Source organism: Coturnix japonica, chromosome 3 (genome assembly GCF_054131305.1).
Source record: "Coturnix japonica strain WE chromosome 3, WE-NBRP24, whole genome shotgun sequence".
Taxonomy (NCBI): Eukaryota; Metazoa; Chordata; class Aves; order Galliformes; family Phasianidae; genus Coturnix; species Coturnix japonica.
Window position 1 is genome coordinate 29,352,089 of NC_140665.1, and position 22,414 is coordinate 29,374,502.

The 22,414-nt window shown below is 37.2% G+C and overlaps 3 protein-coding genes across 6 annotated transcripts in view; 2 read left to right on the top strand and 1 right to left on the bottom strand.

The window, feature by feature from the left end:
* Positions 1-3,025, bottom strand: part of DNAH8 (dynein axonemal heavy chain 8) — a 111,953-nt gene extending 108,928 nt beyond the window's left edge. The window contains exons 1-3 of the mRNA XM_085543172.1: positions 2,835-3,025; positions 2,029-2,344; positions 1,217-1,351 (exon numbers count right to left, since the gene is read on the bottom strand). Coding sequence (XP_085399298.1) covers positions 1,217-1,351; positions 2,029-2,343 — 450 coding nt within the window. The 5' untranslated portion in view covers position 2,344; positions 2,835-3,025. The remainder of the gene's footprint in view (positions 1-1,216; positions 1,352-2,028; positions 2,345-2,834) is intronic.
* Positions 3,026-3,445: 420 nt separating this feature from the next.
* On the top strand, positions 3,446-9,163 carry GLO1 (glyoxalase I). The gene is made up of 6 exons (XM_015857670.2): positions 3,446-3,536; positions 4,595-4,677; positions 5,364-5,504; positions 6,300-6,367; positions 7,429-7,518; positions 8,606-9,163. The coding sequence occupies exons 1-6, from the start codon at positions 3,465-3,467 to the stop codon at positions 8,692-8,694; spliced, it is 543 nt and encodes a 180-aa protein (XP_015713156.1). The 5' UTR covers positions 3,446-3,464; the 3' UTR covers positions 8,695-9,163.
* A 3,283-nt stretch (positions 9,164-12,446) lies between these two features.
* Positions 12,447-22,414, top strand: part of BTBD9 (BTB domain containing 9) — a 107,278-nt gene continuing 97,310 nt past the window's right edge. For all 4 annotated transcript variants that reach the window (XM_015857669.3, XM_085543174.1, XM_085543175.1 and 1 more), the window contains exons 1-4: positions 12,447-12,493; positions 14,126-14,293; positions 19,220-19,430; positions 20,549-20,912. In XM_015857669.3, coding sequence (XP_015713155.1) covers positions 14,212-14,293; positions 19,220-19,430; positions 20,549-20,912 — 657 coding nt within the window. In that variant the 5' untranslated portion in view covers positions 12,447-12,493; positions 14,126-14,211. The remainder of the gene's footprint in view (positions 12,494-14,125; positions 14,294-19,219; positions 19,431-20,548; positions 20,913-22,414) is intronic.

Consider the following 22,414-nt stretch of genomic DNA (forward strand, 5'->3'; position numbering starts at 1 on the left):
AGTGAGTTTTGTTTTGTTTTTTTTTGTTTGTTTGGGTTTTTTTTAATAGGCAATAGGGGATAATGGTGTTTGAAGTGTGAAATAAATAAATAAATAAATAAAAATCCTCCTCAATTGGTAATACATAGTGCATATAAAATAAATGGATAAAGTGCCGAAAGGTCAGTGACAAAATAAGATGCTGAAAAAGAGAAAGGAAGAACACACACACACCATCCCAAAGATTCTTACATGTCTGAGTTAGTGAAACTTAGTGTAGAACAGTCAATTGACAGGAAGTCAGAATATTCTAAAATTATATACCACTTATCAACAGCAAAGAAACAAAATGTCAGTTAACTGACAAAGCTTAAAGCTCTTTGATGTTGTGTAAGCATAAGAATAAAAGAGATTATACCTATTTTATGATGTGTAAATATCAATAAGGAAACAATGAACAATAATTTTGAATATGAGTATATATTCAGCTTGTACCAGAGAGCTCAAGTATCTAATCAAAGTTGATAATGTTAAATTTTGAAGGCTAAGTCTAATCTCTAACCAACAAAAACATCATACTGAGATAACAAGGGCTGCATTTTACATACATACATGCTGAATTTTGACGCTAAAAGAACAATTTAGCTGATTGCTCCTGTTTGTTTAAGCACTGTGAAATGCCTTTAAACATTTACAAATAACTGAAGGACTCAAAACTGGGAATTATTTAACAGGTGTTTCCAAATGTAACAACATTAGTGAAATGGATTCTTCATCTCCCTTTTTACTAAAAAAACCATCTTTCCCCCCCCCCCCCCCCCCCCAAACATTTCTATGAAGTTACACTTCTTTTTTAACTTTGACATTTCAATTGGGTCTTGCTTTAAAAATAAAAATGCTTACTTTTAGAATATAATAATATTAGTCTGAAAAGAATTAAACTTGGTGGATATGACAAGAATCCACTGGGTTAAAATAATAGTAGAAATTAAGCTTCCCTTGAGGTAAGAAAGAAGAAAAAGCTGCTATCAAAAAACAATGGAATACTTGAAAATCTTCCAGGAAACTAAGCTGAATGATGTAGTCAGGTATCACTCCAGATGAGCTGCATGCCTTATTAATCACATTTTCTAGCAGAAGTGATCTAAATGATGATTAGCATTTCATATCAAAGGGGTAACCTGCTACATATTTTGACTAATAATTGAAGTTCAACAGATTCACAGAACATACTCACCGAAGGGACATCCAAAATCAATTCTTCCACAGCTGCTAAGTCTAAGCCTAGAGTGATGCTGAGAACTTCAAATACGTATTTATATGAAGGATTGATTTTTGTTTTTCGGTTTTCTCTTGCTTCTTTGTATCGAGCCTAAAACATTAAACATCTTTCAAATAAAATATACACAATTCCATCGCAACACCATTGACAAGACACTGAACATCTTGTAGTATAGATATATAACTGCCTTACTCTTCAGAAGTATGTGCATATTCAGAGGCTACCCAAAGACCAAATTAATATGATGAAGTCAACAAAGGATATGGTAAGGAGAAGCAAATGTTAAATATACTACAGTAAACCTTAATATATTTATGTGCCGTATTAACTAGTTTTCTTTTTCACAAAAAATATTTCAAATTATTAAATTAATTAATGTTCTTTAAATTGATAAACTGATCTCCATTGCTAAACCAGATTATATCAGTAATAATATCAAGCCAAAGAATCTACAGACAAGAAATATTTTCAGGAATCAAGCTGGGTACTGTTTTGCTTCAGTGCAAATTATTCAGTAAATATCTTCAGCCTCCTTCCACTAGAACTTTAAAAGAGAATCTTAAAATATTGAAAACATTACAAACAGATACACACATCACTTTCTACATGGAATAAAAATACTGGATATAATTAAGAACAACAACAACAACAAAAAGGAAACAGAAAAGGAAAAGAGAAACAATTCATATAAACTGAGTTTAATTATCTGAGAAAGAATTACGAGAATCTATGTAATCTATGTCAAGACCTAATATTGAATACTAAACCTGTTTTTCTTTTAAAATTTCTTGCATGGATAGAACTCCAGCAGAGCTCCGGTAAAGCCTAGACATCTTTCGGTTTGCAGCAAGAAGAGCCTCCTGGGAAGGGGAAGCGTTTACTATTTGTTGAGCAGGCTGAACAGGTTTGGCTTCAGCATCCTCTGGTGCATCAGAGGCAGACATAGAATCCTCTGTAGTGAGACTTGGCTCAGTATTATCTTCTGCCACATTACTGGGCTCAGATTCTTCTGCCACATGACTGGGCTCAGAATCTTCTGCAACGTTGGAATTTTCATTATTATCTTCTTGTACGTTTTCCATTCTGAAGTTCATCCAAAAAGGAAAAAATAGTGTTTTTACACAGATAGTGAACTTTGTACAGAATGCCCCACCATACATGATACCCTGAACACACACAAGTTCAGATAAAATGTAGGATGGAGGATGTTGCGTAGTATTTCGTCAGCTGAAGTATTTAATTTCTACAGTATTACTATGTCACTACTTAACAAGTTTTATTTTAAATTAATACAAAAACCAGATTTTCATCATTAAAAACACAGGGATGTTAGAATGGATAAATACGTGCATAACCTATATAAATATGCAAAGTAACAGATAAAAAAATATTGAAAATGCCATTCTACTCGGAGCACTACTACCATAAAGATTAAAGCAAGTATCACAGATTACATAGCAGTTCCTACGAGACCTTAAGGCAGCCAACTACAGGTATAGCCAACCAGGTGCTATACATATGTGTACGGATGCAAATTCTTAGTTTATTCTACATCACTCCGCACGACTGTTACCTTGCTCACCAGCACCCCCAGTCCGTTGACAAGTGTATGACTCTCGCTCAGCTTTGCTCCTGGCACTTTTAGAGCAGGAGCAACTTAACAGGAGGACTAGAAGGAAAGGAGGACGAAGAAAAGTTAAGTTTTGATGTTAGCCGGTAGCTCCAGTGCCCTCCCCGTCCGGCACCGGCGCTGCTGGCCGTTATGGGGAGCCTGTAACGGCTACGTCGCTGTTCGCGAGGGGTTCGGTTCGTTCTGCCCGGCCGAGGAAGGTGTAAAGTGGAAGGGTAACCGTCTGCCATGCCCAGTCCCACTGTTCTTAACAAAAGTGTAATTATTTTACTTTATTTTATTTTATTTTTGCTCAATATTCATGACGAGTGGAAACTGACATCTCTAATTCCCCAAGGGAATAAACCACACGTTAAATGTGTTTTTAGACGTTATGGTGTGAAGGCATAACACCGGGCTATGAAAACTCCTTAAAGTGCTGATAAGAAGCGCTAAACAAAACACCGTTTCATTTGGGTGCTGAGCAGCTGGTCGGATACACAGGACCCCTTGCATGTAATTGAAGGACTGCTGGGCGGAGCTCCGCCTTTTTGCGCTGCCTTCTCCTCCCACCTCCTTTTCTCCGCGTCCAACATGGCGGAACCGAGCGGCCTGAGTGACGAGGCTGCTTATGGAGTTTGCTCGGAACCGGATCCCAGCACGAAGGTGGGCTGGGTGGGCTGGAGCAGGGCTGCAAGCGGCGGAGGCTGCGGCGGCCGTGGCGGTACCGGCAGTACCGGCAGTACTACCGCCCTTTGGCGTGCGGACGTGCCATGGCCGGGCTGCAGCATGGGGCTGGGCGGGTGAGGGAGGTTCCGGTGAGTTCGGGTCTGTGCAGCTGCTGCGGTGGTTCCGACTCGTTCTGAAATCAGAGCTGCAGTGGCACGCTTGTCCGGATTAGCACTTGTGCGAATGTGCTGGTGTTTGGTTAAGCCTTTAACCAAACTCAGCTCAGGGGAGCGAATTGTCCCTGCTCTCTGTTGTATTGTCTTAAATTACTTCAGAGGCAAAGTCCGGCGTTACAAATACCTTGCCCCCTCCTCCGCTTGACTCTTTAACTTCCTATGCCACTGCTGCAGGATAGAGGCTGCTCTCTTAGGGGAAGCATGCAGTAGCATTTAAACCGTTCTAAATCCATCACTATTGGCCGATGGCTCAGGCGCAAAGGGCTGCAGTGAGTGGGGCTGGTGGGGTTCTGCAGGGCTCTGTTTTGTGTCCAGTCTCTTTAATGTGATGTGGTTTCAGCTCTGGAAAGTGTACTAAGGATGTTTGTGGATGACACTGAATTGGGAGAAGCTGTTGACTCCCTCAAGGGTAAAGAGATATTGACAAAGTGGAGAGCTGGGCAGCCACCTACCTGAGCAAGGGTGCTACTGCATCCTGCAGCTGGGATGGGGTACAGGCACCCAGTGCAGTAGTGGTGGCACCAAGATGCTGGAGTTCGAGAGGCATTTGGACAGTACTCTCAGCAGAATGGTCTGATTTCTAGGTGGTGCTGAGTGGAGCCAGGAGATGGACTTGGTGATCCTTGTGGGTCCCTTCCAACTTGGAATATTCTAAAGTAGAATACCATATTTACATTGTATGTAGTACTGTATTTGTTACTTCTAGACCTGTTGGGTTTGGTTTCCATTATTGACTGATATCTTTGCTGACACACAATTAAATTCTTTTTGATGTGTAATAAAAGTACCTCTTTTTTTCTTTTTCCCCCCCCCTCCTAGGATTTTATGTTTCAGCAGACAATGTTAAGAGTAAAGGATCCTAAGAAGTCATTGGATTTCTATACAAGAGTTCTTGGAATGACGTAAGTGGAAGTTGTATACCACAATAACTTTGGTTGTTTCTTCATTCTGATGAAAAGTTTTTTTGTTACATTTTTTGTTACATAGTTATACTAATTAACTATGACAACAGTGCTGGCCTATTTGCTAGTGCCAGCTTGGGTAGCCTGCCAATCTCTGGGAACTTCCACAGTATATTTAATGCCTAAATTGCAAATGAACTAAAAGTGGCTTTGTCTGGAAATCTTTTTTCCCCTTTTAAGTAGGTCATTAATCATCAGCGTACAACTTGTACAACTTTCCCCTCCCTGATTCTACTCTCAACTGGTAACTTTTGTAATAATGCTTTTAATAGGAATAATTTTTATAAACCTGGAAGTTAAATTATCTGCTAAATTATCTATTACCTTCCTGAGAAAATATGTAAAAGGTAACAAAATGGCAGCTTCAGACTTGAACCTTTGTTCTGGTTTTGCTGTTCATCTACTGATTGCTTTTAAGCATCTGATTCTTCTAGGTTTTATAGATTATAAGGTGTGCTGGAAAGTTTCTATTTGAGAATTCAATTGAGAATTCAAAATGTAGCTACTTTAAGGTGTGGATTGCAGTCAGAAAGGTAAAAATTGCACCTGTAATTCTTCCACTTGTATTTTCAGGCTTTGTGGTTATCTTTTCTAGTTACTGTTCCAAAATAATTTTTGCCATGTAGGCTGCTTCAAAAATTTGACTTTCCTCCTATGAAGTTCTCGCTGTATTTCCTGGGTTATGAAGATAAAAATGATATTCCAAAAGATAAAGCTGAGAGAACACCTTGGACCTTCTCCAGAAAAGCTACGCTTGAATTGACACAGTAAGTGCTAATACAACGAGAGATGACACTTAATGGCAATTAAGGGAAGTGGATGAATGTACGGTCCTGTTGAATTGAAAACAAATGTAGTAATTACTGTGGAAACATCTTTACTGTTATATAATAAGCCTTAAAATATAGCTGAGATCTTAGATACTTGGCAAGTTTAATCTTTCTCTTTCCAGTGATACTAAAAGGTAAACAGTAGTGTATCAAATAATGTTTGCCCACCTGGGGAGGGAAACAGTGGGATTGAAGCAAAAGTGTTGCAGTTAGAACTTCTTTTGCATCCTCTGAAGTTGCCCAGTAATGGATTAACTATTGCTTTCGATCTCTAATACAAGGAGGTATTAAGTCAAAACACATCATATGAACTGGAAAATTTTTGATAATACTAATGATTATAATTAAGATTGGGGAAAGAGAGGTTCTCACAAATACCCTGCCATCGTGCTTAGCTTACTTCACCATTCTGTGTTAATTAATTACCGTTACTGAGTAAACTGACCCATGCATCAGAACTGTCCTTGCAATCTGAATGAGATAGGAGTGTTTCTCAGACTCATTCAAACGTGGAAACTGAGTACTAGTGAAGGGTATGAATTTGACTGAATTAGCCCTGATGTCTACTGTGAAGAATCTGTGTTAAGATAAAGTCTTGATAGTTTAATGAATGTAGCCAACAATTGAAGTTCTCTGTTTTTTAGAAGAAACAAACTGCCTTCCTGAGGAAGCTACACACTCAAGAATTGGTTTTGATGCTTTTCTTTAATGTGTAATAATTCTTTTTTACAGCAACTGGGGCACTGAAAATGATGAAAAGCAGTCCTATCATAATGGCAATTCAGATCCCCGAGGATTTGGTAGGTTTTTTGTTTAGTGCATGTTGTTCCAATGCTTTGTTTTACTGTGCTTTGACTTACAGTTTTGCTTTGTGTATTTAGGAAAAAAGGAGGTTCAGTTTTCTCTTTATAAAACATTTGTATGAAATCAATGCAAAGGTTAAGTATGTTGTAGGCTTTATTTTAGGGGAAATTGGTAATCATGTAAAATTTGTATAGGCAAAAAGACTTTTCAAGTAAGGTACTTTGAAGTGTAAGTGCTGCTCTTTAATTTACTTCTTCCAGCGTGTATGCATGAAAACTCATAAAAATAGTTAAATGTGTTTCAGAGTAAAAAGCCACAACTGCACTTGTTATAAACCTAATTTTTTGTCAAGCAGACACATTTTAATACTAACTACTCAATGAAGTTCAATAATTGTTCTTGCATACTGGATTATAACAATGTTCAGATTGATTATAAATTTGGATTTCTGTTTTGTAATGCACTGGTGACCTCTTTTAAGCTAGAAGGAGAATTCATCTGTAGCACCAAGGATAGCATTCATGTGGCTCAACTTGATATTTTGAGTGCTTGAAAGGTCGTTGGTATGTGAAATAAGTCTTGTACTCAATATAGCCACTTGACATTTAAAACTGAAGTTATTTGTAAGTTCAGGCCTTGCAAGGTGCAGCTGTTAGTATCTACTAATACAGCACTAATAATGAATGCCTTGCAATACTGAGCTAAGCAAACGCAACAAAATCCTGTTACGTAGGTGTGCCTCTAGAAAGGCAGTACAGATAAAATAGTTTGAATAACTTATCTGCAGTAGGAAAAAAATAATCTTCTCATCCAAATGAAATGAATAACTGTAAAGTTCCTATTTTAAAATCATTATTAAAAAGCCAGCTTTCTCAAGGAAGATACTGTTAAGTTCTGAAATGATCTTCTTGCTGGAAGCAATGATTTTCTTGAGTTCATCATATCCTTTGTATATGCATAAGAACTTATTGCAGATCATGAAATGCTGAGCAAACTTTTTCCTCAATCGCATAGAAATACTTACATTGTACTTTACTGTCTTTACCCTGTTTTACAGGGCACATTGGAATTGCTGTCCCTGATGTTTATAAAGCTTGTAAAAGGTTCGAAGAACTAGGAGTGAAATTTGTGAAGAAACCAGATGATGGTAAGTCTTAACCAGAAATACAAATGTGGATTTATTTCGTTGTTGTTTTGTTTTTGTCTTTTTCAGTTGTTTGATTTTAATATACTGTGCCTGGTAGATTTTTGTACTGGACAGCTCAGTGATACACTGCTATAGTTGTCACTCCTTAGAGTGTCAGCACAAAGCTGACAATGCAAAATTGTCCTGTTTGTTTATATTTAAAAAAATATAAAAATAAAAAATTGCAAAACCAGTTTATAACATTAGGAATTTAAACTGATGCAACAAATGTCAAAGATGAAAAGGTTTTGGATTTAGCATCCATTGTTTGTGGGGCTGGATGAGAGAGTTCTTGGTATTTTTTTTCCCCACTATATTACTGAATCACAGCTCCTATTCTCTCAGAAGTTTTTATAACTAGAATATAATAAGCATTAACATTGGTTCTGTTACAGTAAACAGGGTAATAGAGTAAGTATAATTGAAACTGTGTGTCTAAGATAAAATGTTAAGCTGTGCTGTTGCAATTCACACTGTTGACGAATACTTTGGGGACACTATTTTTGTGAAGAATATTTTTTTACTAACAGTTTAAAACATTCCTGCACTCTTCTATTTTACACAGTAATGCAAATGTGTGCTGTAAACCAGATTGGGAGTGGGGATTAACCAAATAAAAACTAGTAGTGCACAAAACTTCACTGTGTAGGCAGGAATGAACAGGGCTGAGGAACAAAGAACTTTATACTGGCAGAACAGTTTAGCAAAATATCCTGGAACACAAAAATATTTTTCCCAAATTAGAGGATGAACATTTGCAGGGGTTTAAAAAAATAAAAAATAAATAAATCAATGAAAGATAGGATTTCATAATGACTTTAATGTGCAGCTTTATTAAGTATCAGGTTAACAGTTTAGTACACAAAGGTCAAGTTGTGATTAAAAGCTAACCTGGATGTTTTCAGAAGTAGCTGTCTAAAGTTGAATTAATACTCATACAAAAGGAAGAAAGAAAAATTGAATGTAATTGCATTTGACATTAAGATTTAGTCATATGGCCTTACCTTCATCTTGCGTTCATCATTTCTTCTACTTTTTTTCCCAATAGGTAAAATGAAAGGACTTGCATTTGTCCAGGATCCTGATGGCTACTGGATTGAAATTTTGAATCCTAAACATATGGTGACTCTCACTTAGATCTAAGGAAATATACTGTATAAGAAATACAAACTTTCAGTTCTCTGGATAAAATCTATAGCAGTGTTTGTAAAATTATTGCTTAATGGAGAGGAATCAATCACGTTCAGATTTTCTTCTGAAGTTATCCTGTTCTCCTGTGATGCCACTGCAATTTGCTTCTGATTAGGAATCCTTACCCATCTTTTTAAGAGCACAAATATGTACTCTGCCCTTGAACAGATTCTACCAATATTTCACTAATCTCTCTAAGGTATGTGACCTGAAGTTTACTTTATTTCACACTATGTAACATAAGCTAACAAACAAAAAATCCTGAATTTTTGAATCATGAAGCTCATGAGCTTCAGCGAGGAGCATATGGGTTTTTTGTGTTGTTTTTTTTTTTTTCAATGAAGTCAAAGATACCCTGAAGTCTTTGTGCACCTCCCTGTATACTAGAAAATAAAATATCAAGACTTGAGTAGCAGCATGTTTGTGAAAGTCTGATTTATGTTATGCCAAGCAAAACCCTTCATTGACCAGACTTAAACAGCTTTTCCTGGAACACGAAGCTCTGTAGAGGCAGTTAATTAGTCCAGCAGGAAGAATTCAGTAGTTAAACTTCTGTCTTCTGCTGATTGCCAGTCAACAAAAGAGGTCTCATAGATCTTAACTGCCAGTGGCCCTCTTTGTCTCTTCCAACACTAGAAGGAACTTGTTCATAATTTGTGTTCTGATGCAAGTCTGGGGCTCTATTCCACTTACAGACTCTGTACAATTCTGTTTTAGGAATTTAGTGAGAAAGAGTATCTAAAATAGCTTCCTACTAGCAGGCATTTTGATCTGCCCCCTCAAAGCCAGTGATGGTTACTGAAATTATACTTGTATATTTGTATGAAGAGTGGAAAACTTGCCAAGTTTTGGTTAACAAAACCAAAGCAAATTTCTCTGCACTGTTTTATTGTGATTCTTCCTAGTACCATGTAACTCCTGCTGAGTCTTCAGTTATGTGACTACTGGATAGTGAAATGGCATTGCAATTCACTTTGAAATAAAGCACTGATGAAAAGTCATTTCTAAAGCAGTATGACATGTATCTTTGCTAATTCTTGAATCCCAGGTAAACAAAACACTGTTTTGGTCCATGGATTTATTTATTTTTTTCAAGAGAAACCTGGTCATGAAGGATATAATATTTGTTGGGAATACAGTTGTGAAGATAACTTGAATAGCAGGATACTTAATGATAGTGTGCAGTTTTCATTAACTTGTTCAATAATTCCCTAACTATTCAGTTAAAAGAGAAGTGTAGAAAGTATTGGATTCAATTTCTATTGTGCTAATGTAGATACTAGTGACAAATAGTAAGTACTATTGTCCTGTCTTCTTGTCTGAAAAATGCTTAATTCTCTACACCTCAGCTTAACAACAGACCTTTTAAATTCAGTAATTTTACAGAGCTCCATGCAAAAAATCAGTAAAGTTAATGCAAGATATTGTTTTCAATTGGAAATAAGTAAAATATGCAACATGATTCCACTGAGCTTGTTATAGGTGTTGAAAAACAGAATGTGAAAATGAAAACCATTGCCCTGACAAAAGCCCCCTACAGATGTACAAACAACCATAGATTTATTGGAAGGTAGAAACAGTAACTCAGAAGACGATCTCTTTTTTGATTTATGAAACAACTCTTCATAAAAGAAACCAGATACTTCAAATTAAATTTTGTGTATTATTTTCTGTGTGGTCTCTACTTAAGCCTATACTGTACTATAGGTGTGCCTTACAGGTGCAATGCATATGTAATCTTGTCTTTCAGTTTCTAACCCCTTGCTGTTTCCTACAACTAGCTCATGTTTGCATTCTGTGTGCCCTCCTATATTTCTAGAATACCTAGCCTGTCCCCTGTCTTGTTTCTCTGTAATTGATGATTCCCTTGTATGCTAGGTCATTATGAGAGGGAGGATGTAGTTCCAACTGTTCATAGCAAGATGTGAGAAACTGAGCAGCCTTAATAGCTGTCACTAAACAATCTCAGCCAACTTCCCCCTAGATGCGGTGCTTTTGATGTTGCACCCAAACCTAGGCAGGCTACTTAAAAAGTTGATGGTTCTTAATGATGTTCTTAAATGCTGGGTTAGCTTTATGCCAAGATCATTAAACAGAAATTAAGGATTTCAAGGCTTCTCAGTTTCCTGAACAAGTAAAACTGATCCCTTTAGTGGAAATTTAGCTTGGCTCAAGTGACTCAGGAAACCTCACCCTACTTTGAAAAAGACATACACAATATTTCATACTTCCTTACAGGAGCAATTAAGAAAATTCTTAATTGAAGACTGTTGTTGTATAGGTTTAGTATGATATCTTTTGAAGTTAGTAGCCCCTTAGATGTGAGTAGAGCCAAGAAGGAGAGCTATCAGTATGAGACAGAGCTCTCTTGTTTGCAGCTTATGTATTTTTTCATTACTAAACTGCATCCCTTCTAATGCTCTTGTTCTGAAATAAGGAACTTAAAATGAAGTGAAACTCAGCAGAAGCGCAAGCACTGACTGCATTTGCTTCCCAACCAGAATCTTGCAGTAGATTGTGATAGAGGTTATTTAGGCTAATGCTAGTGAGTGAAGCTATCTAAAACTATTTACCATCAATACAGATACAACTTCTGAAGTTGCATTGCGTATTTACTGACAAGGAAAATCTCTACGTTTTACAAGCATGTAAATTAAGTAAGTAGTTTCATAGAATCATAGAAAGGCCTGGGCTGGAAGGGACCTCAAGGATCATGAAGCTCCAAACCCCCTGCCACATTCAGGGCTGCCAACCTTCATATCAAATGCTAGACCAGGCTGCCCAGGGCCCCATCCATCCTGGCCTAGAACACCTCCAGTGACAGGGCATCCACAGCCCCTCTGGGCAGCCTGTTCTAGCACCTCACCACTCCCTTTGTAAAAAACTTCCCTGATATCCAACCTATATCTTCCTTCCCTTAACATTCCCCCTTGTCCTGCTATCATCTACCCTTGTAATGAGTTGAGTAGTTTGTATTTTATCTACACACAGTATTTTACTCCAGTGTGTTTCGTGACACTTCAAAGCACAGGTGTGACTGGAAATGCTATTGACACAATTATATGGAATCCAGTAATTAAGAGGAATAGTTTGTAAACTGCACATTTCTATGTCGAAGGGTGTGCGTGCATAATTCAGTAGACAGCTACACAGGAAGCAGTAGCCTCAACTTAATGTTCTCTGCTTAGTATTAATATGGGAGATCTTGTGAAATGTATATTAATGATTATAGGAAATTCTAATTTTGCATTTTTTTTTCCTGCTAAAAAAAGCACCGAATTAAATGGCAATTGCACATTTGTGAGACAAATTCACATTCTTTTTATAGACGGTAAGAGGTTCTGCTGATTTCAAGCAGTTCATAGAATCACAGAATCATTAAGGTAAGGAAAAGACCTCTAAGATCATCTTGTCCAACCGCCAGCTCACCTCTACCATGCCCTCTGACCACGTCCCTCAGTGCCACATCCACACAGCTCTTGAACACCTCCAGGGCTGGTGACTGCATCACCTCCCTGTGCACCCTGTGCCAACACGGCGATGTGCGAATGTAGAAGCTGATTTCCAAGAGCCCGGCAGGAACAAGCAAACACTCAATATCCCACAACCCCTCCCCACACCGGCCCGGCCCGCCTACGTCAACACGCAGGAGAACGGCGGCTGTTACTGATGGCGTCATCGCAGCGACTGACGTTGCGGTTGCGCCGGGTTGTGGAGGGTGGAGGCCTGGTCGTCGTCGGGGCTGGTGAGTGGAGGGGATGATTGTGGTCTGGTGGCTGGGGACGTTGTGGCTTCGCCTCCCGCCTGAGCAGCGCTTGTAGTGGTCGGGCGGCGCCTGGGGCTTCCCTTGTGGCGGGTTTCTGCCCTTCAGCGGCTGAAAACTCAGTGCTGAGTCCGCTGGGAGCCGAGCTGTCAGCCGAGCATCATTTGTGCGGGCCCGGGGTGGCTGCCGGCTGAGCGGCCTCCGAGAGCCCTCAGTGAGGAACCGCGGCTCCGGGTCGCTTAGCCCCGAGTTGCTTCGGGTGTGACCTTGGCAGGTGCTCAGCGTGTGGCACTGCTGCCCGCAGTGCTTATCGATGCTGTGCTGTAGCTTTCTTCTTAAGTTAGCTCGACGTGTTTGGGTGGTGATAGCACGTAGTGCTTTATCAGGCTCTGTTGGGTTCATAGTACAAGCTACTACTGCAAACCGTGCCCTTCTATGACTCATTCAAATAACGATTGACTTAAATCATTGTGCTATCAAATAATAAAAAAGCCAGACTGTTAAATTGTTCTCAGTGCAGCAGTAATCTTACCTCCCCAGTAATGCCCCTTGTTAGCACTGCTTTTAAAGCTCAGTGCACAGACCTGTCCCAAAAGCGCTGTGCTGCGATCACTGAATTTTTTGTTTGCGTTTTAAGCTTTAAGGTGAGTGTTCTCCCTGTGCCTAAAATGTCGGTCTCCCTCTTGTTTATAAGCTTCCTTCAAGTACTGGAAGTCTGCAGTGAGGTTTTCCCAGTCTGTCTTCTACAAGCTAAACAAGCTCAACTCCTTCAGCCTTTCTTCATAGGAGAGTTGCTCCAGCCCTTTGCTCATCTCTGTCGCCATCCTCTGGACCCATTCCAACAGCTCTAGGTCTTTCTTGTGCTGAGGGCCCCGGACCTGGATGCAGTACCCCAGATTGGTCCTCACAAGGGCAGAGTAGAGGGGGACAATCACCTCTTTCTCCCTGTTGGCCACCCCTTTCTTAATGCACTCCAGGATACAGTTGGTCTTCCAGGTTGCAGGAGCACACTGCTGGCTCATGTCCAGGTTTTTTACCATTAGGATCCCCAGGTCCTTCTCAGCAGAGCTACTCCGAAGGAATTCTTCTCTCAATCCTTAGACAAACGTGGGATTGCCCTAACCCAAGTGCAACAGCTTGCACTTGGCCTTATTGAATCTCATTAGCTTCTGGTATGCCCACTTTTTGAGCCTGTCCAGGTCCCTCTGGATGGTATCCCTGTCCTAACCCCAAGACCTGAAACCCCACAACCAAACAAAAACCAGCCACCTCCTGCCTTCCACTTAGGGCTAGTCAAGGCCAATTACAGGATGTTTGGGGAATAATGTTTGTTTGATAAACATTGCATAGAAGTAGTTTAATTAAGAGACTCATATGGAGAAACAATATGATCACTGTTTTTGTGCCTTATAATGAGAAAATGAATTGCTGCTTTTTTGGTCGAAATAAAAGTATTATCAAAATTAAATGACTGTTTAAAAAAAAAAAGAAAATATACTTCTAATGTTATGGTCTAATGGTTCTTAAAGATTTCTCATAGAATATAGAAGTATTCTTAACAATTACTGCCACATGCCAACTCTTTTTAATGATATATTTTATGCATTGTTTCAGGAATATGGTACAGTTGTTACTATGCAGCTGGATGTTGCTGACTAGTGTTTCTATGAGCTTCCTGTTCCATCTATCAGTTGTTCAGAATGGCAAAAAACCCTAATTTTCAAGAAGTTGGTCACCTGCCCACAAGCTACGTCCATTGTAGGCCTTCAGAGAGCTTTACTGGTGAGTACACCAATATATTTTCCTGAGAAACTTAAGGATTTAGTTATATGCTATTTTAGCCATGTCACATCAAGTGCATTAATATTGATTTCACATGAGTTTTAATAAATCCTACTACCTCATTCTTTGTATGTGGCTAAGCTTATTTTTGTTGTCCAGTCAGAGGAATATCTCTCTAAGCAGAATGCAAAACAGTAGCACAACGATGCTTGGGAACTGGAAGGCATAGTGAGATGTAAATGTCCATATATTTGAAGTAAGAACATTTTTGGTCATTGAAAGACATGGTAAATAGAGTTAACATCCAGTTTTCTTTTGATTATTTCCACAAAAAAGGGCTGGAGATGACTTAAAAGTTCTGGGAATTCCATTTATTTGGCTTTTCACATTCTGAGTCTATGAATTCAAACTTTGTGGATTATGTTATTGTTGGGTATTGGATAAGTAGGGCCAGTTAGTTCCTTGGACATGCAGAGGTAGTTATTAATATACAAAGTTGGTTAATTAATATGATATGAGGATTTTAATTAAAGTTAGAATTTACTTTTTTTAAACTATTATGGATGTTGTGGAGATCTCATACAGATTAATTCCAATTATCCTCATTTAGTTAGCTTTTGAATCAGGTGACACTGTGAGTTGTTCACATATAAGTCAATGTGATTTAAAATTTTATTTGCAACCAAATTCTAAATATCACAACTATCAATAGCACATCAGTCCTTTCTCCTGTTGTGAAGCTAAAAGAAACAGTGTGCAGGCTTTCATAGCTTTGTGGGCTTGCATCAAGCCATAGAACTACTTGTTTTACTGCTGGTGCTTATGAGAGCTTTACATGTGTGAACTGAAATCCTTTGCAAACTGAACGTACTTCAGTGTGAAGAATTTCTTTTCTGGAACATGGGTGTTATTTTGATTGCATTTTCTTCTTGTTACTATTTATATATAGTATATATAATACTACATATATATAGTATATATAGTATGTAGTATATATGTATATGCACTATATATAGTATATCTATAGTTTATACATATATATAGTAAATATACTATATAGTAAATATATATATAATATAGTAAATATATATGTGTATATACTATATATACACATATATATACACTATATATATATAGTGTATATACACATAGTGTGAACATAGTATATATATATATACATATATATGTAGTGTATATATAGTAGTATATGTATAGTATATATATGTAGTATATATATAGTGTATATTTATAGTGTGAGTGCATATATATATATATACATATATATATATATATATTAGTTTTGATGTTTTTTAATTAATTAATTAATTTTTAATTTAAAAAAAAAAAAAGAAATTCCAATGCATTCATGGACAATTTCTTATATCCTTTTTTTCTGTGCACTATAAAAGTATTTCTCCTCCTTTTTCAGTGAAATAGTACTGTTTTTCAGAGGGCTGTCTTTAATGATAGCCCGAATGGCAGGGGAGGGAGGTGACATTGTGTTGGTCTTTGTTGCAGTTCTGGTTCGAGAGTCGTTTAGTCAAGAAGTCATTGTGGTTTATGTTGTGTTTTGTAGGTCACGGTATTGCATGCTGTAACATGTTATAGATTATTTATTAAAAAGGGATTGTAGCAAGCTGGAAACTGACTTGGTGTTTTTTTTCTAACCTTGACATACTTTATAATATTGCATGCTACGTTATACAATAAATACTAAGGCACAGTTTTTCCACGCTTACTACTGAAGATGGCCACCAGGAAGTAGGTCTTCTGTTTCGATTCTGGGATTTGTAGACCTTTCTGATCTCATAGGTGCGGTTTAAAATCATTTCAATGTTAATAGCTCCTCAAACTTACTGAGATGGGTGTACTTAACCTATATCTGTGGCATGAACAAAGCTGCAGCAGCTGACTTCTGAAGCACCCGATTAGCTTTTAATAGCTCCTGGAAATTAGGTTATGGTGCTAGTGAGAGGTTTATAAATGGCTTGGCCTTTTATCTGCAGTTTATTAAATGTTCTTCTTTGAGCAAATGCGTGTATCTGAATGGGATGTCAGTGATTACAGATGATGCTGGAGAGTTCATCATAAAGGATTTTGCCAAGCTCCAGGCCGTTTCTGTCTTTTTTTTTAGTGTATTTAAATCTTTGAGTTACAACCAGGAATGTTGGTTGTAAAGTCTAGGTATGCAGGTAAGCTTGTGGCAATTTGCCACAGCTAAATTGGTATATTACTATTCACTTCCTCAAACAAGAAACGTGCTAATCTCTTCAAGGGCTGGCTGTATAAACACCTCTAAATAATCCAGCCTGGGAGGATCTGAGGTCATGTAATATTTGGTTCTACATTTCCAAGACAAGACTGCTCTCATACAGTGCTGCTTTGTGTGGAGTACTGTTGAAACTTGCATTAGAAATGTGTAGTAAATGGGCAAATAAATTTGAGTTCTTCAGTATACTAGTGTTATCCATGGAAAGTATATAATGCACATGTGTAGCTCTCAGACTCATAAGTTTTCAACCCTCTGCATCATCAAGCATTTGAAAGGCTGCTCAGCCAGGGCTTGTAGCTGTTTTTGTATCCCGTAGGTTCGATGATCAGTTTGAAACTAGTAATCGAGAATAATGGACCATCCCAGCAGTGTGGGGGGCACTGAACATCTATGAAAAAAACTTAGTTTGCGTCTGACACAAAAGAACTTTGAAATTTCTACTTTCGTCACTTGTGTTAGTCCAGGATGTTGATATCAGACTGTCATTATCAGCTTATTAGCAAATGCCTCTGGCTCAGACACTATGCTTGTTTAGAGGTAGGTTTATGTACCCTTAGCAAGGAAGTGTTATTTTGATTCTCTTTCTTCTTTATTCATTTCTTTGAAATGGGAACAATTTTCCTTGGGCTCTTTGCCCTCTTAGCATATGACAAAACCTGAAGATACAGCAAACAAAGTGAGTGTGCAACCAATGGCTTTTAAGGCTTTTTCTTATTTTAGCACTTTTATTGTCTCTCAGTTTTATTCAAGCGGTACCTATTCCCAATTTTACAGGAAAAAAACAAACAAAAAACCAAAAACAAAAAACAAACAAAACAAAACAATGTGGATGAACAAAAAAGTATAATGTAGAGAAAATGGAAGTAAAACAGATTTTAAAACCAAAATGTGCCCATCCTAATACATGCATGTAGCATCTTAAATGAAATTCTCTAATTAATGATAAATGGAACTAGCAGGAGAGGAGAATATGTTTTGTTTGATAATATGCATGTAATTTGTATTTAGTCAGGTTGCCTGGCTATTGTGCGTAACAATGAAGATCAACAACAGTATTTACAGACTTAAAAGACGTGGAAGTTATGAAGTAATGTGGAAGCTTTTGATTTGCAACTGAGTAACAAACACATGCTTTTGTTTGCTCCTTTAGTGTAATAAAAGGTTTTAGAATTTGAGGACATTTCAATTTCATTGTTGTCTATGCATTCTCAAGTAATTATGCTGCAATAAATACTGTTGCTAGTTGCAGCTTGATTGATGTGAATTAAGTTAATCTTTCTTGTTACAAAGCAAATGTTATTAGAATTGGATGTGTTGCATAGATCTCTTCAGTGCAGCATTACTTTAAATAACTAAATTAACCAGTGCGAATGGAGGAAATGTTATGTTATGGGGGGAGTGGAGGGGGGGAAGGATGTAAAAAAAAAAAAAATTATTTTTATTTCAAGGTAGAAGAATAACTTCATACAGTTATGGCTAGACTGCCTTGAGTGCCTTGGCCAGTATTGCTTGTTCCACATTGTAATGTCTCTGCAGGCATACAGCTTTGAATTCAAATGGCAGGCAGCCTGAGGGAAGCTGGGTTCTGCTCCTACTCATGCTGTGATCTGTCATCAATGTACTGTGCTATATTTTTCTCCAATCTGATTTGCTATCTCTAGCACTTTTCCTAGTTTAAAGTTCTTCAGAATGGTGTTTCTGTGATATCTTGATTTTGTGTTGTTTCCAGGTGCTTTGAAGTACAATTAATACATTATCTCCTATCCACGTGTTTTTCTTTCTGTGTTCTGTAAAAATACCTGGAAACAGACATGCATTTTCTGATTATGCTTCAAAGTATGGCTAAAATGCATTCACTTCACGAGTATTTCACATAGAAGATTAGTGTGTTAGCTGCATGCAGTATATGGTTTCATTTTCTGTACACACCATCTTACTTTAGCACTAAAAATGTGCCAATTAAGAATGTGATCCGTTGTTGTAGCACAGGAAGTGACGCTGAAATTATAGGTGATTATTATGTGAGGGAGCTGACCTTTTTTGTTGAAAAGTAAACTGAATGTTGACAAGAAAACCTGATTTAAGACCGAAATAGTCCTCTGGATGCTCTTGCCTCTGAGACTTAGTCTGTAAAAGCATCAGGCATAACTTTGAACAGTTATATTCTTCCAGTTCTGGAAAGCTGCTTGGAGTTCTTCAGGGATGGCTTACAAACACTGTTGGTTTTACTCATCACTGATTTTAGTAGAGGTTTCAGAGTTGAGGCGAAGTTAAATTGGTCAGCTCACTCTTTTCTCTGTAGTAATTTGTGTTTTAATTCAGACAAAAGTTGTTTACAATGATGATTGTAATTAAAATTGTTTAATTTTTATTCATTTTAACTTTTTTTAAGTAGATGGATTGATGGAGGAGTGCAATGATGGAATTCCCTGAAATATTTTTGACTAGAGTTGTTGATGCAGTCTGCCCTGAGACCTGTTATAAATTACCTTGAATAGAAAAGCTCTTTGTTTCGTTTTCCTTGTAATAAATATGTGAGAGAATCATAGAGAGCTTACAGTAGTTCTTTTTTTTTTTCCATAACTGCACTTTTCATCATTGCTATTTCTAAATATTTGTGCCCTTTACAGTAGTTATTTCCTTTCTCTCTGTAGGCTATCAATATCATCATTCCTCCAAGATGAGTAACAGCCATCCACTCCGTCCTTACACCGCTGTTGGGGAGATTGACCATGTTCACATTCTGTCGGAGCATATCGGCGCTCTGATGAATGGGGAAGAATATAGCGACGTTACTTTTATTGTGGAAAAGAAACGTTTTCCAGCACACAGAGTAATCCTGGCTGCGAGGTGCCATTATTTCAGGTGAAGCATAGCTTTTGTCAGGCTCACTGCAAATTTTCATGCAGATAAGATAAACATTGTTTCTCCATGAACTTTTCAGTGTGTAATCATCTGTCCATTGAGTGTGACCTTTTCTATGTGAATGTTTCTCTGCACATCAAATCATTGTGTCCAGATATAAGAAGATAAATACCATGTCATGATGTTATTCTTTTGACCTTCATTAAATTGGACTTTGAAGTTATTTTCATAAATTCAGGAGAAAAATAACTTTGAAACAGAAAAGTTCTGCTGTACAGTGGACCACATTCATCAGAAGTTTACTTTTGGTGCGTTGAAATCAAGTATTTGAAAAGGTCTGTTTGATTCAGGCTAGAATATTTTAAAACTAGGAATAATAGTAACACATTTTAAAGATCCAGATCTTTTCAGCTCTAAATGGAATTACTTTTCTGGAAAAGATTATTATGAATTTACATTCTAATTTAGTTACTAATATACCCCTTTGACAAAACTGAAGCTTGAGAGCAAATTGTGTTCAAGCCATATATCACACTTCAAAAAGAAAACAAAATAAAATCCAACAGATTATGGATGTATTTAGTTCTTTCTTTTCCCCCTAAAGATTCAGGACATCTTTAGGGTTGTCTCTTGTTGAGTTTAACAAATCCCAGGATTCTCGATCCTTTATTCTTTACTTTAATCCACCAGAGCTGTTATGGTGATGAACTAGTTGTTTCATTTGTTTTCTGCCATTTTTTCTTTTTTCTTTCTTTCTCACCATTAACACTTTTTAAAAACAAACAAAAAATCAGTAACAACAGAAAACCCAACTGAGTTTCTGCTTTGCAGCTATTGCTCAAAGTGGAGATGGAGCAATTGTTCCAAAGAATAAAAGCACAATGCATTAGAATATTATTCTTTGCTCTGCACTGTTTTCAGTGTTCAGCTGCCCTTTAAATGACATGTATAAAGCTTTTTCATTTGTAGCTTCTATAAAGTGCATCCCCTGTGTTCTTACTTGATGCTTTGTTTCTCTACATTTTGTATGTGTTTTTGTTTTTGTTTTGTTTTTTTGTGTTTTATTAACAAACAGATATTTCTAGGTTGTAATTTCTCAAATTTTGTCTTCCTTGTAGAGCGTTACTGTATGGTGGAATGAGAGAGTCTCAGCCTGAAGCAGAAATTCCTCTTCAGGACACAACTGCAGAAGCTTTTGCCATGCTGATGAAATATATTTACACTGGTCGTGCCACACTACGAGATGAGAAAGAGGAGGTCCTCCTAGACTTCCTAAGCCTGGCACATAAGTATGGGTTTCCAGAACTGGAGGATTCCACATCTGATTATCTTTGCACCATACTTAATATTCAGAATGTTTGTATGACATTTGATGTTGCCAGTCTTTATTCCCTTCCCAAATTAACTTGTATGTGCTGTATGTTCATGGATAGAAATGCTCAGGAGGTTCTCTCCAGCGAAGGCTTCTTGTCACTTTCTAAGGTATAGTTTTTGTTTGCATTTTTCCTTGGGATTATTAATTTTTATTTGCATACATTTTATGATAAAATACTAATGGTGTAAAATATAAGCTCTTAAGTTTGTTAACAGTTATCACTCGGTATTCATGGGACTGAGGCAATTGGAAATATTTAGACCAAGATGAAGTAAAAACGTTGGTGATCCATTCATCCACATATTTAGGTCTGACCACACACTGTAGCTAAATACAAGAATATTCTGGTAGCTGGTTACACACAACTTTATCTTACCTTGTATTTTTTTTTATCTGTCCTTGAGATAGTATTATTTGGTTTCTGAATGTTGCCCAGTAGTTGTAAAGATTTGAAGATAGAAGGTACTTCATTTTATTAATTTCTTGATATAGGCAATCTCTGTCATAGGCACTTTTCCACAGTGTAGGCTACAGTATCCTGAGGTTTTATATGATTTATGTTGCTAATTATTTGTGCAGTCTGAAATCATGTAATATGATGGTATTGCAGGGTGTATGTTTAATTTTGTTTTAATATATTTGTTGTTGTTAGATACATAAATATTTGTATAAGATTCAGGGAATTCTGTGCTATTGAATTATTCTACATTCTCCGGAATGGTCTTTGAGCTAGGCAAAATAGTGGTTTAATGTTCTCAAGTAGTGTTTAAGTGGAGCAGCTAAGTATCTTGAATGAAAGATAACTTAATTATACTTAAAAGAATAAAGAAAAAGGTGTTAGAAGTGATAGTGGAAAAATTGTGATGAATCTGTGCCTTGAATAAGTGCAAGACATTTCTGCTTTGCTGACTAACTTGCTAACTGTGCAGGGAAGGGATGTTTTCTCCCTACAGTAGTCTGTCATAATCAGTTTATTAAATCTGAGTTCCTAGGGCATATACTTTCTGAAATATTTGTTCTAACCAATCCTGGCATGTAAAAGAGATTTGTGCCTTTCAGAGGCAGACTTCTAATTATTTTACTTGCTAAGTGAAAGTCAAAATTCATTCAGTTCTTTTTGTTCTCGTTTTGCTATCTGTGGATTATTTGCATGAGTAGGAGTCACTGAGGGTTTTTACCTGCTGTGATAACAAGCTGGTCCCAAAAGAAAGAGAAAAGGGATAAGGATGCCCAAGTAATTAGAAATGGTTTAAGAAGGTAATTCCAACCCTCAGCTGACACAATTGCATCAGTTGTGTTATGTCTGTATAAGTTTAAAGGAGTGTTTTGAATTGTACTACTGAATCCCCAAATTAGTTCTTACATTGTTTATTACCTTAAATTTACTTACATAATTTAATGTAACTTGGTATAAAATAGATTTTTTTTTTCCACGTTTCCATTCCATCTTATTATTCTACCAAGAGAAATAATATTGCTTAGTATTTTATTAGAGATTTACTGAATCTTCAATAAGAAACTAAAACAAGGCATAAAAACAGTACAGAAACTGAAAATTGTCTTGATGAGCAGTACTCATAGTACGGTTACTGTAGACTAATGTGGATTT

What these genes read in the sequence shown, in the direction of transcription:
- GLO1 (XM_015857670.2), top strand. Translation starts at nt 3,465, where the DNA reads ATGGCGGAACCGAGCGGCCTGAGTGACGAGGCTGCTTATGGAGTTTGC. An exon ending in ACAAGAGTTCTTGGAATGAC is followed by an intron (nt 4,678 to 5,363) that starts GTAAGTGGAAGT and finishes TTTGCCATGTAG; the next exon opens with GCTGCTTCAAAAATTTGACT. An exon ending in GCTACGCTTGAATTGACACA is followed by an intron (nt 5,505 to 6,299) that starts GTAAGTGCTAAT and finishes TCTTTTTTACAG; the next exon opens with CAACTGGGGCACTGAAAATG.